Source organism: Apteryx mantelli, chromosome 4 (genome assembly GCF_036417845.1).
Source record: "Apteryx mantelli isolate bAptMan1 chromosome 4, bAptMan1.hap1, whole genome shotgun sequence".
Taxonomy (NCBI): Eukaryota; Metazoa; Chordata; class Aves; order Apterygiformes; family Apterygidae; genus Apteryx; species Apteryx mantelli.
Genome location: NC_089981.1, coordinates 48665875 through 48683339, shown reverse-complemented (window position 1 = coordinate 48683339; position 17465 = coordinate 48665875). Strand labels below are relative to the sequence as shown.

At 38.2% G+C, this 17465-nt stretch overlaps 1 protein-coding gene across 1 annotated transcript in view; it reads right to left on the bottom strand.

The window, feature by feature from the left end:
* Positions 1-17465, bottom strand: part of STARD9 (StAR related lipid transfer domain containing 9) — a 115312-nt gene that overhangs the window by 85286 nt on the left and 12561 nt on the right. The window contains exons 2-3 of the mRNA XM_067296498.1: positions 13988-14057; positions 9444-9560 (exon numbers count right to left, since the gene is read on the bottom strand). Of these exons, the coding sequence (XP_067152599.1) occupies positions 9444-9560; positions 13988-14057 (187 nt within the window). The remainder of the gene's footprint in view (positions 1-9443; positions 9561-13987; positions 14058-17465) is intronic.

The window sequence follows — 17465 nt, the reverse complement described above, 5'->3', positions numbered from 1 at the left end:
AAAAACAAAACAAAACAAAACAAGAAAACCCACCATCAAAACCCCGTACAATTCTATCAGTAGGGCATCCTTCAATCCAGGGGTTACAGAACTCACAGAACAACATGATCTTGCAGACTTAATTGATGTTCAGACTAATTTTTCAGTAATTTCAGTTCTCAGAAGGTCAGTCTAGCAGGGAAGTTATTTGTACAACTTAACTAAGAGATTGGAGAATAAACCACTCCAAGTTAAAATAAATCTTAAACCAACCACTACCTTGGAAGTGCCATGAATCTGATCTTTGTTCTGTGTGCAGCCATGCTGTAGAAATACTTGCAGACAAACAAGAAAAACTGTCCGCAAAGCAGAGAGAGGCAGTAAGAGATGGTCCTCACTGTAGATCAAGAGAGGCAAAAACTTCATTACTTCACAAGCAGGGAGGAAACACTGAGGTGTGCTTACATAGGGGAGTTTAAATTGTGAATGGTCATCTCCAAGTAAGAAAGAATCAACAGCTTCATACATCTTATATGAGAGGCTTTTCTCTTTAAAATACATTTCCATCCCTCATAGTCAATAATGATTAAAAAAAAACAACAAACCATCCTTTCAAACAACCATATGCCAGCAAATGAATTCAGAAAGATTGCAGGTCACCAGTGCTAAGTTTTCACTTTTACTTGCAACACATGCAAAAATCGCAGTTGTTATAGAAGTACCTTACATTGGGAGCTTGCAGGTTCACTGCAACGGGCACGACAACAGGCAGTCCAAAGAACTTGCTATTTGCTAAGCTGCTGAATGCACTTACAGACCTTTTCAATATCACTTAGCGAATTCTGCTGCCCACTGTGAAGAACATGCGGTTCCACAGTACATTGAAGAAGGGGTTCCTGGGGGTCTCTGCTGACAGCAAGTTACCACAGAAAGGCAGATGCAGCCCCAGCTACTGCTCTAACGTTTGCAAAGGGAAGCGGGAGAGGCAGTGGCTGGGTGGCTCAGTCATGTCCGTCAGCCAACAATTCACCCCAGAATTCCCACCATTTCCTTCAGAGGGCTACAGTGTTCTCTCCTCTGCCCCCACGTTAACAGATCCCGTAAAGAAAACAAAATGCTTAGCTTCCCCTCAGTTCTCACCTTCATTTTTTCCACCTCAGCATACTTGGTACGATAGCAGTTGGTTAACAGGGGTCTTGCTAACTTCACCCCACCCAAGCAAAGCATGAAAAAGAAAACAATGAGCAGGAAATGAGTAGAAAACAGGAAATTATTATTAAAAGAAAAATTACTAACCTGGGATGGTCTTTACAAAGATGCCCTGTCTTTATCTATTTTTCCATAGAGCATGATGCTTCCTGACAATGCCAATGCATAAACTTCACCTCTTTTTTGAGGTACAGTCATACGGTTATCAGATGTGCAACAAACAGCTTTCTAGGGTGCTTCTCCGTATAGAGAGAAGGCAGTACAAAAAACCACAGACAGGTACCCTCACTTCCCTCATCAAGGAGGGCTATGAAACCATCTTTGTCATATAACAGAGCTGTGCCTTATGGTAGAGTTTTTTGTGGCTGCACAGAGCAAATGTCTATATGTAATCTTTACCAGCATGCCAGAGACAGAAATGGCCAGTCTGGGGTTGCTCAGCCCTCTCGCAGCAGCTCACCTCGCCTGCACTAGGAACGTAGTCTGCACTCAACTTTTATTACCTCTGCAAGACCACCACATATGCATACACTTCAAGTTTAATACTCTTGCTAATGTATCTCTGACAGGATAGGGTTTCTAACATTTTGCAGATTTACAGACATGGCAGTGGCGTGGGTTTTAGCCTATTCTGTCTCTAGCCTGGTCAGCAGACACAGCATAGATACAGTTACGTTAACGTTACCACTCTTACTTCCCCACCGATAAGGGAACTTTTCTATGTCGCTTATGTCTGACAGCATCAGATAAACTCTCCAGGGTCAAAAGCTCAGTAACCAATCAATCTACTTCTAAATTCTTATAATTTAATCTGTGTATCTAGTAAGCAGTGTTCAGCAGCTATCAATGACACAAAGCAAGTGCGTATCAGTACTAGTTAATAAATGAGATTTTCTGACTGTTTATTTCACAGTGTATTGATTTCCTTCAGCTTGTTTCTTGCTTGTGAACTCCTGTCTAGGCTTCATATTTGAAATGCACCTTCATTAAATTATAGCTGCATATGAACATGTATCACTATGTAACTACTTCAGGTTATTAACTTAATTCCTTAGTTATTTGAAACTAATTTTTCCACTTTTGTTTTTGCCTCACAAAAATAAAGTAATTCATGTTAAATCACCAATGAAAAATTATTTTTTTGTCCTCCAGTAAAGTCTGCTTTGAAGTTCACAATTATTCACTATAATTTCCAGATAAGTTTTGTGCAGAGCAAAGAAAACTTGGTATAGCCAGAAAGAATGACCTTATTCGAATGCAAACTGAACACAGCAGCTGTGTTACTGGCAGAAGATACAGAACAGACCTTCATGCACTCAGGGAGGTTTCCCTCCCTCCACTACAGTCCATTATATACTGATCCAATCATTGCACAAAAAGCCTTTTTCTTATATCATGCTCTTCTTTTCACTTCTGTCTCACTCTGGGTTGGAGAAAAAAATGTTGCGGATGGAATGCTTACTGCTTGTTAAATATTTCATGAGAAAATGCCATTTACACCCACAGCCGCCACCGCCTCCCTCCATCTTTCTCCCTCCTTTTATATCAAGACCAAGGAGGTGAGAGAGAGAGAGAGAATGAACTGAAGGATTTTTGAAGAGATTTAAGTTAGAGCTTTATTATGTTATAGTTCTGAGAACGAAAAGCATATGTCAGATAAGCAATTACAAGATTGTCCTGAGAATTTATAAGGCAAGTAAAAACCTGCAGCTCACACAGAACAGATGGGGGCACAGAAGCGTCACAATCGCATCCGAGAACGGAAAAGCTTCTTAAAGCTCCTCAGCAGCATGACGTCAGGAGTGTATCAATAAAAGGGGTGGGAGGGGAGGAGAGTTTTTTAGTCTCATGATGGGGCAGAAAATATGTTGCAATATTTTCATTCCAAAGACTATTGATGTATAACTTTCCTAAACTCCCCCAATTAGCAGACAATCTAAATCCTACCAATATAAAATATAAATTAAAGGCTAGTGCCATATTAAAGATCTTGCACATTAAAACAAACATACCAGTTTCATCTTCTCTTTGGTTTTCAGTTATGCTCTGACAGGGAGGTAAGAAAATCATATTCCTTTCTATTCCTTTCCCCTGGCATACAAACCCAGCTACGCTGAGAAGTCAAGATGTGATGAAAAGCAGTTACGATACGTTAAAACAAATAAGAAATGGAAAAAAATCTAAAAGTTTATTTAATTTCTTTGTTTTCAGAGGTCATGTGTGTTCAGTCACATGACCCTTCAGTAATCTCCATTTCTGTCTTCAGAGCAGAGAAAAAAACCAAGTCTTCCTAATGAAACTATTTCTAAACAAATACCGAAATAATACACAATCAAGTCAAACAGCGTACATCAGTGGGCGTTCTTGCACATACTTGCACTGAATAGACAGGGAGAGGGATATTGTATCTCTTGTTATACAAAGTTTAGAAATAGACAACCTTTAATTTAAGACAAATATCTTGCTTTTAAACAGTCTTGTAAAACCCTCAGTGATTCAACCGCATAGTGGAAGTGCACATGAGGGCGGGGGGGGAGGAACTTCAAGAGGAGGGGGAAAATAAAAAAGGAAGAAACCTCACTGGAATTTTTCACCCATCATGAATTCTACATAAATGCATAAAATCCAATGTATATATTATATATAGAGAGATATAAAATATAAATACACATGTAGAAATATCTGTATATATGTAAATATATGTATAGGTAAAACTATATTTTATATATAATATTCTATATATGTTTGCATATTTATAAAATAGATATAAACATACATAGCACTTTATAATAATATTTTTTCCCCTTTTGAAAGGGAGACAAAGAATCAAAGTCATGCTTTCACTTATATTAGTAAGCCAATGTGAAGTTAAAAAAAAAAGGGGGGGGGCCTAAAAAAGTAGGAGTAATTTCTGACATTTGCAGTAAAACATGTTTTTATACCCCTACTGCTTTTTCATTGTAAAACTGTATCTTGATTCTATAAGACCATACTTCTCACATAAGGCAAATCACACCGCAATCTCCACACACAAGAAAATCCACATGAAATCTCGAAACCAAGATTTATTTCTTTTTGATAGGCAGATACTTCTCATTAAAAAGACAATACAATCCTTTAGGAAAAAAAAGATGCAAAACTGTATCATAAGACTATATGACCACTCAGTTGTTTACAGCAATATCTGTGCTCTCCATATTTACCTCTTAGGCAAGGTTTTTTGGGTTTCTTTTTTTCTTCCCCCCCTTTTTTTTTTTTTTTGTGTTATGGACTTTTGGGTTGATTGTTTTTAGGATTCCATTTTGGAAGGCCCAATGAGGGTCACAGCATTACCAAAGATGATAACATTCAGACAGACACTAAAGGAATATTCATACCTGCATGAGCCTACTACTATGTCAAATTCAAATAATATCTTTACCATCCAGAAAACCCAGAAAAGCAAAAAGGGATTAAAGAGTTGCAGGAAAGAACAATGAAAGGAGACAGAGATATCTTTATGAATATCATTTAGTTCATTCTTTTGGAAGCCCGAGATAAAAGTCTGAAGTCTAAATCAGATCTAGTCTAGTCTAAAGATCTAAATCTTGTGCGCTTGAGGCACAAGAACTAAGTTTTAGATTTATAGAAAGTATTTCAAGAAAGTCTAATCAGAGATCCAGATCCCACTAAAATCAGTGCAAGCCAGGCACGAAAAAGACAGCATCCTGGATTTCATCAGTGCCACCATTCATGGCCTGTTAGTCATGGGATGTATTGCTCTTATCAAAAAGAGCAGATCACTGTACATGAGCTACCTCTGGCAACAGCTGTGTGTAAATACTTGCTTGTACATCCTGTGGGTCAGGCTGCCCACCACAGTTACTGCACATACACAATAACCGGATGGGTAGAATGGCTGGAGGGAAGCTGAACACAGAAGTCATAGCAACCAGCTACAAGAATACTTTGCTTGCATGTGTTCCTATATTTGTGCAGAATACACTTAAGACTTTGTTTAACTGCATTTGCACTAGATCAAGCTGTTTTTGGTTTGGTTTGGTTTGTTTTTTGCGGCTAGTGGGGTTTCAGTGGGCATTTACTCTAAGTTTTGCAACTGTCTTAAACAATTTTCTTTACCTGATGAGCAAAACCAGACAGGAACAGACAGGAAAAGAAGCATGTCCTGAATTATTAGTTTCTTGTATATATATATATTTTTTTAAAGACTATAACAACATTTTGACAGTGATGGTTTGGGACATTCATCCCCTCATTAGTAAGCATAGAAAATGCACATTAACAGAAGTTATAGAGGTAAGGTCAGAAAATGCATATATGAACTTTCGTTCTTAGATGCTTATAGTTTTTTAGAGTTGCCTTTTGTTTCTCATTTCATACTTCCCCCATGGAATGTTTTGGTCCTGTCCTCATTCTTGTTCTTTTGTTACCTGTCCTTTCTCTGGTTCCACCCATTTTTTGATACTCTGTTTCTTTCTCCTTGACATGTAGCCGTAATGCCTGGTTCTTCTCTGTCCATTGTAGGATTTAGCACATTTCCTTTTTTCCTTCCTTTAGTGGCTAGTAGTTCTGGCTGATTTACCAGTGGCTCTTCCCTGAGGATATCTTTTGGTTCCTCTATTCCTTTTACGTAGCAACAGATCCACTTAGAAAAAAAAACTGTGCTTGAAAAGAGAAGGCAGTCTCCTTTGCAAAGAATTTGCACATCTGAAAGCAGATGAAAACCTCAGCTCAGCATCAGCAAAAGGTATTTAACTGCCCCGTGAGAAAACAAAAGCAACAGGTCCAATGGATTGCAAACTGACCACCTAAAAATCAGAGGTTGCACTTTGAAAAACATGGCATTCAGTCTATTTAGAAAATGAATGCAATATTTGCACAGCTGAACTGTTTCACAACCTTGCATTTTGTAAAGAATTTATACACCTTCTAAAGGAAGACTCAAAATTCAGACCAGTACTATTAGACTTTAAATTACTGGATCATGATTAGAAACATTATAGCTTCATATTCACCCATGGTTAGGAGAGAAAGAAAACTGAATTCTGGCTCATATCTGGTTCCTCAACTGTTTTGAGTAAGAGAATAATCTTGAATTACAGTAACAAAAGTTACCCACTTACACCTGAAACCAACCACTATCCAATACCTTGTCTCTTCTAGGAAGCCTGTTTCCCAGACAGCAGAAGTGATTGGCTCTTCTTTCAGTAGTCAAGAAATCAGTTATGTTTTTAATTTAGCAATCTTTCCTCTTTTGAGAGGTATGAGAAGGCTTATGGTCTAATGCCAGTCAGGAAAGCTTGCACATATTGTGAACTGAGAATTATTTTTTTAATTCAGCTTGAAAAAAATGCAGACAATAACATTTCTTACAGGTAATTTATATTTTTTGACTATGTTGCAGCCTTTTGAAGAGAAAAGCACCTTCAGCTGTAGTGCTACTAAAAAAGAATAAAGGCATACCATGTGCCACCTCTTCTTCAGCTTACTGTGTTAGAAGATCTCCTTTCACCAAATTTAAGGGGAAAAATACTTTCCCATCTTTTTTAATTAAAAAGGCAATAGAAGAAATATTAACATGAATGGATTAGGAGCAACAAACAAGGTGAGTAACATTTATTCACATTTTTGCAAATATAAGTAGAAAAAGGAATACAGTTGGCAGAGAAGGCACAGTTTTTGTAAACAGAACAGTTAATTGGAACTTTTAAACCAAATATTTGAAAACACTTTACAAGTGTGACTTAAATCCATCACAAGTACCTGTGAAGTATATAATCAAAAGATATAAGGAATGCAATGCAGTATATGTAGTCATCTCCAAAACGCAAGGGAACAGAGCCTCAAGTGAACAGTAATGACATCCAGAAGAAACTGTGAAAATATTCAGAAGCAGATCTATATCATTAAAATCATAATTTTGCCTAAGCACTAGTCTGTCAGGCCTCCCACTATTATTGTAATGCCACACAATCCATAACAACTAGAGAAACCGCCAGGACTTCATCTTTATACATCAGTCCAGGGGACAAGAAAAGGATGCAGTTTCCTACAAGAGAGCATTCTATAAAAATGAACCAGAAGGTGGATACTTCAATCTGCTTTTCATCATCAGTCAACACACCAAGCACCTGCGATGAGAGCTGGCATGACATCTTAAAGGAAATATAGTCATCCAAGGTCAGCCCATGAAAGGAAGCTTGTATGGTATGACAGTGTTACTGAGCCTCCTTTGGCTGCCGATTGTATCACTGCAGCAAGGAAGCTGCTCAGAAACTATGAAGGCAGCACCAAAGTACTGACTCCCAGCAGGGAATTAGTACAATAAACTTCATTCATCAACAGCTTAAGAGGCTGACAAGTGCACAAAAGCAAGGCAAGACTGTAGTATTCCAGCAGCCCTCTTCTAAATGATATTTAATATATGTTTTAGCAGTCTCTAAACTCACTGAGACAGGTAAAAAGCCCAAGAAACTCTCTGATGATTCCAGGTCATTCAAAGCACCAGTCCATCCCTAAACCTTTCTCTGCTGAAGCCATAGCAGATGGGACAGGCCTGCCGGCGGCTTGGCAAGCTGCCCGGTGCATGCAGCGACGCTCAGCAGCCTCCCAGCCATGGTGTGGGGCACCGCAGCAGCCATGCCACTAGCGAGGAGCCTGGGGCCCGTCACTCAGCTCTCTAAAGCCAACAAGCGTGTTTTTCCCCCAACAGTGTTTATATTGGATAATACTATGTTGTATAACGCAACGCCCTCCAAAATGTTTGAAAGGCGTTCAGCCCCAGCAAGGCAAGTGGGCTGTTTATATTGCATTTTACATTCTTTTTTGGTTGCACTGCTATTTTAGAACAACCCCCCCCCCCATATTTACATGTTCTAGCTGTTATTTGTGTTTTCCACGCTGATCATTTCCATACCGAGCAGAGATAAAGCTGACACAGGACTGTATTTTATCAACACTTCATATGTTAAACTGTTTCATCTAGAAAGCTAACTTAGATCTGTTGTCAATGTAAGAAACCTGTTTCCAGGTGCATTATGAGAGAAACTTGGGAGGAATACAAAATCCAAATAAGTAAATAAGACAATATAAAGGAAAAAAAAATAGTTCAACACTTAAAAAATTGTTATTGGTAATTTTTAAAATAGAAGTTTACCTAATGCTGAGTACTTTAGAGAGAAGACTTTCTTTTTTAAAGATGAAATCCACTCCTCCCGAGCTACCAAAATCTCTTTCACACCACTGCACCAAGCAGCAAAGCCAGCACAGTAAAGAATTTGACCTATTCTGGTAATTGCCAAATCTGATAGTTTTTCAAACACCGACTCTCAGAAGTAAAATATTCCTATGCTCATCACCTCCAGAAACACAAATTTCACAGGACTAGCTCAGTTTTTAGTGATATTTGCTGTGAAAAGCTACAGGGAAAACAACAGAACCACATAGGCTGGAACTTAGAGAACAATTACACTGACAACAGACAAAATAAAACAGATACAAGTCTGTCATATTTTTACTGTTTCTGCAAATCTATCAGGACCAAAGAGCAGTAAAGAATTATTTTAATGATGACTTGTAAATGTATGCGTGCACAGAGAAGTCTTTGGGTGGCTTTGCCATGTGTCATTTATTTTGCTAGTAAGTTTAATAATTCCTTGTTTATTAACAGAAAACTTTAATTGTATCCTATTTTAATATTGAGTCCTTCAACCTCTTTACTTAACAACCAAACCCTGGATCTTCAAACCAGGAGGATTCTACATTAGTTATAAGAGATTTCTGATTCTTTAGCAAGAAAGAGTTCACAGAACAATGTATTATGAATAGTAAAATTTATTACTGTTATTTAAAGATATGATTTCACTGTTGATCCAGAGTTGAGAGAACTGCCTCACAATTTTTCCTTGCACTTTAGAACTTTCTCCCTCTAGACACTCATTCCCCTAAAACATTTCTCATCATTAAACTAAAGTCCTCAGATCATCACGATCAATGATCGCTACCAAAGCCGACAAACCCCATGGCAGTACACATAGTGACAAATAAGGGTACTGCAGTAATACTACTACTACTTCTACTTAATTCAAAAGTAGTACTGAGTGCTGTGGTATTACAAATAACATAAGCAAAAGATGGAGGCAGAGAAGAAAACAAAATTTCATCTACTCAACTCTTCAGTTTCTTTCTGTAGATGTGAATATGAAGGACAAAACAGGTTGGGAACAAAGACAGACATGAAGCATAGCATCACTTACCACTTCCTGAGATGCATACTTTGGATCTTTGGGATCAACTGACCAATAGCAGTAATCAAAGCTGAATGCCACAATCTTTTCTCTCGAGTCCCACGTGCTGTCAAGCCTACTGTCCACCTGAAAGTGGATGGAAAAAAGACAGAAACACCGCTTTGCTTTGAAGCTGACCAAAAAGTAAGCATTTTAAAACTAAGGGAAATTTATCCAGGATATGTACTGTGGAAAAGGAATGGCAAATAGTTCATCCTCTTAATTATTTTTTCTTTGATTCTCAGGGTGAGAGGGAGGCATCCATGACAGACCTGCTGAAGGGTTTGTGTACTACAGCTAAGTCTCTCCAAGCTGTATACAATAAACATAGCTTACTGAATCTTCACAACATTATGTTAGGCAGGAAAGCTCTATCCCCTTTCTATATTTCCTCAATGAAACTGAGAAATGACAGAGAGCTGCATCACAGAAGCGATACACAGACTCAGAAAACAAAACCTAGCTTCTCACTCCGTAGTTGAAAATGCAGGTCTGTTCCTCAGTTTCCCTTTGTCACATTCAGAAGCCAATACTTCTTTCACTGTGATTGCACACTACAAATGCAGCCACTGCAAATCCTGCATTTTGATTAATAATAATGACAAAGGAACCCTTTGAGCAAAATAAAAAGTTCCAGCATGCCTATTATCCACCACCTCACACAATCCTCTCCAGAGTTTCAAGTGATTGTGGTCTGAGCACCTGTAAAAGTTCTCCCAGACTTCAGGTAGCAATACTGCAAAGCAAGGCACAAGTTACTGGGGTGTCACTAGCTCTGCCCACAAAGATGCGCAGGTGCCAGGACATCTGCTCCACTTCTTTGTGCCAGAATAAGTTGAACTGCTCTAGGTAAGTATCTCTCCAAGTGAGCTGAAAGAGAACTTGTCTGTGCTTATGGAAATAAGAGGGAAGATGGCAAAGGATTACCACTATTCAAGCGGCTTAGCTCTTCTGCAGCCAACTAAAAATCACAGTTGAGTTCCTCCCCTCATCCCTGTGTGCTGGAAATAAAGTACCTTTTGACAGGAAGCAAAAGGATTTTTTGTAGATCAGGAGAGGAAATAGATGAAGAGCTGAAATTATTTGGTGTTTAATTGCCAGTTTTCTGCAAGAGCTGCACTTGTTTTGGATATTTTTCAGTGTAGAATTAATGAGAAGAGAATTTCCTACATCTAGAATCTAAAATTTAAATAATTTGAAAAGAGGCATACATGAGAAGTATATTCACAGATAATCCTTTTTGATAGTGCTATTAAATTCTTTGCATACAGATAGGCATACTTTCCTTGAAACATTTTGATGGATATTACCAATTCTTTTTCCCCCATTGTCTGGGAGGGCTTTATTTATCAGAAATCATCAATAAATAAGGACCAGAGTATTAACATCAACCTGTGTGATTTTAAGGTCTTTTGCGTTAGGACAACATCTTTTCAACTAGCCTGTGATATTACATATAGTCCTGCTCAGAGTCAGAAATGGTGACTGAAATATTAGGAGAATCACATATGTCTTTCTTTATAATCTTGCTCAAGAAATTTGCAATAAAATAGATAAGCCTGTGAGCAAGGAACTATATGTTGTTGTTCCTCTAATCAAAGAGAGAAAGCAATGAGTCATAACATTACACAAAAGTGAAAGGATCCATATGTAACACTGACCTAATCAGTAACTTTATTAACAATGTTGACATTTTCAATAATGTAAGTATAAAAAAAATTCACTATTAATCAGTGCCTAAACAAGCTGCTTAACTAATATCCCCCCAAACCAGGGATGGCAGTGCTATTTGTCAGATTACTGGATAAAAGGCACTATAAGTGCTGAACACTGCCATCAGCTATGAAGTCTACTGCGGAAAATGAATTTACAGGCTCATTTAACAACTTCTTTTCTAAACCAAGAAAAAGCAAAGTGAAAGAGGATAGAAATAATTTAAAAATATCCTTGAAGTAAAGCAGCTTCAAATATTTAAAACATAATTCTAAATTTGTCACATTGAATTAACTACCACCAAGGTTTCCTTTAGCTAGAGCTAACATCTTAATGAGCCTATTGCTCATCTTCAATAACAAGGATTTTTCTGTGTTGTGATCTTTTTATGCAGTTACCTTTTCCTTTCTTATATTTTCTGCAGCAATAGGCTGAAAGTGGTTTGGAGTAGGTGCCTGCCTACTGCAACATGAAAAAAAATACTCTTGCCCATCAGGAAATGCAATCACCTAATCACAGAGTAGCTGCACATTTTTTAAAGAAAAATATTCTACCCTTTTGCCTGATGCAGACAGACACGTCTGTACCTTACAAATTTTGGGATAGCATCTGACTTAAACTTTATCATTTTCTTAAATACAATGCATCCTTACCCCAAATATAACTATGTGAACATCAGCCTATAAATATTTGTTTATACACTGGTATAAATTAGTCTGGATCAATTAGAGACTGTATAAATTTAGTTTATGCATAAAGCAAACTCCCTCTCTTTATAAGACTCACCAATGACAAAATACAAAGCCCCAGAACATCCATAGGCCAGCTCTTGCATCTCTAGATAATCCTGTTTAGACTACTGAACAGCAGCAGGAGTCTCTCACACCACCATCATCATCTCCCAGCACCCCAAAGCAGCCTCTTTGAAAGAAAGCTCCTCTTAAAAAGAAGTCCAAGTCTAACAAGGTTCAGCTGGACCTAATTGCTCAGCTGCATGGCTAAGGCCTCCACCTGCTCACAGAGGCACTCCCAGCAGGGGCTGACAGCTTTAGAAGCCCAGATCTTCACATTTGGCTTGTTTCCCAAAGAAAATAAAAAGGAACAGACAACATTACAGCTGGAGAAGAAAGCTTCCTTGGAAATCTTTATCACACATATAAGGAATTAGGGAAAATTATTTCAGAGAGTAGCAAATCTCAAACTCTGCAAATATAACCTTTCAAAAAATTTTTTCAAGATGGGTCTGCCTGGAGAAACTGGCCTAGTGGTTGAGAATGGCTGCTGTGACAGTTAGCTTTTCTGTCAGTTATCTTATTCCTTATGCTGTAGATTATTTTCACCTCTGGATTTTTTTGGGGGACATCAAGTATTTCAATATCAGAGATTGTTTATAAAGACCACAATAGAGCATGAAACCATCAACTATTTTGATCTTTTCTCTAGAAGAAAAAAGTTATCATGTTTTATTCATTCTGTTATCTATGCTCCGAGTTTATTTGCCACAAGTTTGTTTCTGACTCACACACTTAAGTCTGTTTTTAAAATGGAACTACAATGAACAAAGCAATATTAGAACATCTTTAAAGCCTATTAGAATTACTGAAGAATCATGAAAAGAAAACAAAGCAGCCTGTGAAGAATTCTCAGTCTTGCAATATCTAACCGAGACCTGAGGTCTGATTACTCTCTTCAAGCACTACATTTGCATTATGCAAATGGCAGAGAAAAATCTTCAGGCTCAGAAGTAATCACTTGTACCTGATCATGATAAAGAGGAGATCATTACAGGTTACTTGTAGCCCTGTTTTTAGCGAAAGCATTGGCCTACCAATGGTAATTCAATTAGCACAAGTGCTATAATTCTGACTTTGAACTAGCAAACCCTAGAAGAATCAGTGCCTGAACATCAGTCACAATAAAGAAAGGAACTATACAGATCATAACACTTTATGTACATGAGAGAGATCTCCTCACTGCTATTTTTTCCCAGCTTCTGTGTTTAAGAGAGAATACCTAGTGTCAATACAAAAAAAGATTACAATGGAAAAGGGTAAGTTGTTCAAATCCATTCGTTCAATTTTTGAACCAACCATTTAAAATGACTGGGTTGCTTGCAGATATAAAGAAAAAGGAGGCAAGATATATAAAACACATCTGTCTTTGCAGAATCCCCACTTATCACAATCTTGGTAAGTCCACAGTTCATTTATTTGCCTTTGAAGCAGAAAGATGTTAGACAATACAAAATTGCTTATTTCCTATTCTGTTAATTTAGTGGAGTAGCATGGCAGCTTTAAGGAGTCCAAGAGTCTAAAACACAGGGTTGATTCCCATGCAAGTGGACTCCCAAACTCTCAGACAGGAGGTCGGCTACATTAAGTTTATTCTTACAGCTCTTGCTCATTTCCCAAGGCCTGAACTGTAGCTGAACACATTTTGCTCCCTTTCACACAAGCTAGTTGCATGCTGAGCGCAAATAGGAAAGCAGGAGAAGAAAAACGGGGAGAGAAATTATCCACATGTTAGTAACAGTAAGATAAGTGCAAAATTCTAAACAAATTACTAACAGCCTTGAATGATGGCTTGCAGCCAGAGTGCAGCAGCTTTGATAAATACAAAACATAGAAAACAAGGATAACACAGCTAGATGCTACATTCCCTGTCTATAAAAAAAAAAACAACACTTTTGCTTCAACTCTAAAACTGTGCCAATTACAATTTTTCCCTTAATATTGGCCAAGCAAATATAGAAATTGTCATGTCAGAATCCTTATGTGAGAAACAGAACAAAAACACCATACCTTTATATTTCTGACTTTTGCCACTTTGTCATCAACTTCTACAATCACTCTTCCTCCTTCTGCACTCTCTCTAGAAACAGAACACATTCAAAAATCCATTTAAAGTATGAAGACACAGAAAGATGCATTTCAAATTCATAACCTCCATAAATCTGCATTTACTTTAAAAAAACGCAAATCACAAACAAAGACATTCTTGTTTATAAAACACTATGACAGCAAGTGGTATTTGCATAACTGCAGCTGGGCATCTTTACAATAAGAAAAAAATAACAGCACTGTGGTCATTAAACAGTTTCAAAGTGCTTGTCTTAAGTATTTTGTTAAGATTTTATTTCAAATTAAGAGTGTTGTTGTTTTAAATTATATTTACAAGGAAGAATAGAAATGTGTAAAGTGAATTAAATTTTACTTTTCAAAAACTGTAAATAGGCATTGTCACTAAAAAGTACAGTGAGACATGTAGAGTAGCTATGTTTTGTGGAGTATATTTCCACATCATAGACCTATGAGCCAAAAGTATTCTCCGTTAGCACTGTCAGCTTTTTACCATATAATCCAAAGTGATATTACTTTACTCAAAGTTTTCATTACCAAAACAGTCCTGAAATGTAAATGGACAAGATAGTCCCACAAGTGCAAAGGACTAATACAGACTACTAATACGGATATATGTATAAAATTCCCATTGAACACAGCTATCACTGGAATCTACTGCAGCCAGCTTCTGCTTTCATAAATGAGTAGTAGTAGAAAAGAATGAAAAAAGGATGTGGCCAGAGCGAAAAACTATTTCTGGGCCCACAGCATGATAACTACTTGAAGATAAAAACGCTCTTATTTATAGGTTTACATGAAAATAAATTAAAAAAAAGCATTCTTGGTCATGGTTCAAAAGGTGTGTTGTTTTGGAGAGTAGTAGAAAAATAAAAAAAGTAAATACAGTTTGGCAAAATTCCAGTCATTTACAAGTTATTTTAAAGGTCACAATTTACAGATCAAGAAAGAACACAGCCTCCCCTCATGTGCTGATTCATTCCCCCCCATCCATAATTAATATGGATTTTTATACACAGCAGAACAGAAATGAGGAAGAAGAGGTCAGTGACCTACTTCTCTGACAGCAGAAAGGAAAAGGACCGCGCTAATCCTGAGAAATTTCATCCACAGTTTACTTTGCACTCTGATAACGAAACAGCTCTGAAAAACCTTATAAGCTGCAACTTTACCAGAACCTTTTATTTTGATGAGGCCTAATGCCTTTGCAAAGATGGAAAAAAATTGATTTAGAAATAAAATGAACTTCCTCCTTAGTACAGTTGTGTCATACTTTGTCTAAAATTAAGCTGAAGGGAAAGATGAGGTCAGCTGAGACTAGCTGTATATACATCACTTGTTAATGAGATGGCTGGGTATCATTACGCCAGTTATGAACTGGATAAAACAAGAGTTATAAAATTCAGATCTGATTTGCCACCATTCATTCATCATACAACAACTGTCTTTTAACAGATTTCCTTACATTTGTACAAAACTCTTTACTCCCCCATCAGTTACACTCTTTCATTGACAATTGACACTAGCAAATGACATTTCAAAAACTAAAGTTTTCAGCTTTCAACAGCTCTGCGGAAGTACAGGTGTTCTTGTAATTTAAAAATATATTTTCTTTACAACCCCAAACAAGGGCTTTAAATCTCTTCCTTACAATGTCATGTATTATCGAATTCGTAAAAGTAAAACCATACCCTGAACATGTGTATTGAAATGCCATTGCCAGTTACATCACTCTGAATCTATTCAGCCACCACCTAGAAACCCTTTAATAACAGGCAGCATCAGGAGACAAGAGCAGGAGGGTTCAGGACTGCTCGTCTGCCAGCCCTGTGCAAGTCACTACTGTCGGGTTAGTAGGTGTCCCTTCTTTTTTAAGATCTGTAAGAATAAGTTTGTTTAGTGAATTCAAGCAGCGCTGGCAAACACCTAAAAAACCAAAAATAAGAACTAAAAACAAACAAAAAAAAACCTTAGACAACCACTGTGAATTTCTTTGCATGTAACTTTCAGACACCGTGGCATGTCTTTGGGGTCCTTCTCTTCAGTTCTCCTTGTTCACCCGCATGTTTTGGTGTGGTTGGTTGGTTGGTTACTTACCCAGCATTCAGAACAAACCCTTAGGATGCTATTAATTTCTTCACTGAATTTCCCCTGGAACTGATTGGTGTTTGAAAGCTTCACAAACCTAAAGGCATTTTAAACACATTTCTGAGTGTAGGCTCTGCCCATTTTACACACAGAAAATAATGTTTCACCTTGATGTCTCTGTGCTTCATTTTACTAATTTTGGGTGCCTAGTTTGAGAGGCACAGAACTTGGTACTTTCTGTAATACATACTTTTATGTGGCACTTCACATATAAAGTACACATACAGCTCAAGCACAGCTCCCACAGATTTCGGTTAAGCCGTGAGCTTGCAGCACTTTGACAGTTCAGACACCAGAATCCTGAATTAGTCCCCAAGAAAAAGAGGAGCGCTCAGAATAGACAGGATTTGCATCAGATACACCTAGGTACCTAACATGCAGGCCCCTAAATTAGGCTCCCTGAGCAACGAAGCCTGATGAGGGAGGCTTGGGGTATCTAAGGTAGAAACTTGCAGTAGATGCATTTAATCTGCATGTGTGCAATTTCCTAGATTTTTTGAAAAGCAAGTGCGTTTCAACACAAATAACAAGTCCGGGGACTTTCACGTCCACACAGAAACCGCTGCCATCTGAGCTAATGGACAAAGCTGACAGCCTCCATATGGACCAGATCGAAAAGGAGATGGGACGTTTTGACAGACAATTTCACAAGAACTTATAAACAGCAAAAGACAGACAAATCTGGAGGGATCCTGGGTTCCCCTTTAGGAGGGAGCTTGCTTCAGTGACACCCACTCTGTTGTCTGTTACTCCTGTCTTTCCATGTCTCCAGCATAGTCTGCTGTATCTTTCTTTCCAAACCCCAGAGCTAATCTGTGCCGTATCCTCCTTTCTAATTCCCTGCTTTTCAGTCCTGCCGTTAACCCTGCGGTGTTATCATCCCAGTTACAGTTCAGCAAGTTCCTATCCCCCCTTCCCCATATGCACATCATTACTTACGGGTTCCTGCTAACTTCTCCCTCTAGCACCAAGTCCATGGGCCCAATCTCAGTTTCAGTGTCCTCACCTGCTCTCAGCTCCCTTCTCCCCCTGCATTACAGCTGCTCATTAGGCTGATCCCTCTACTCCAGCGGTCCGTGATCCTGCTCTCCTGTCAGCTCTTTCCCATCTCTGTCCCACGTTCTCTTGTGCACTCCAGCACTGAACTGGTTTCCTCCTGTACCCCAGCTGGGCTCTATAAGCACGTCATCACTGAGAGCAAACAGGACAGAAGACCTTGCTCTCACTTCCAACACCTGGGCTCCAACCCAGACTGGGATAACATGGAGCTTGC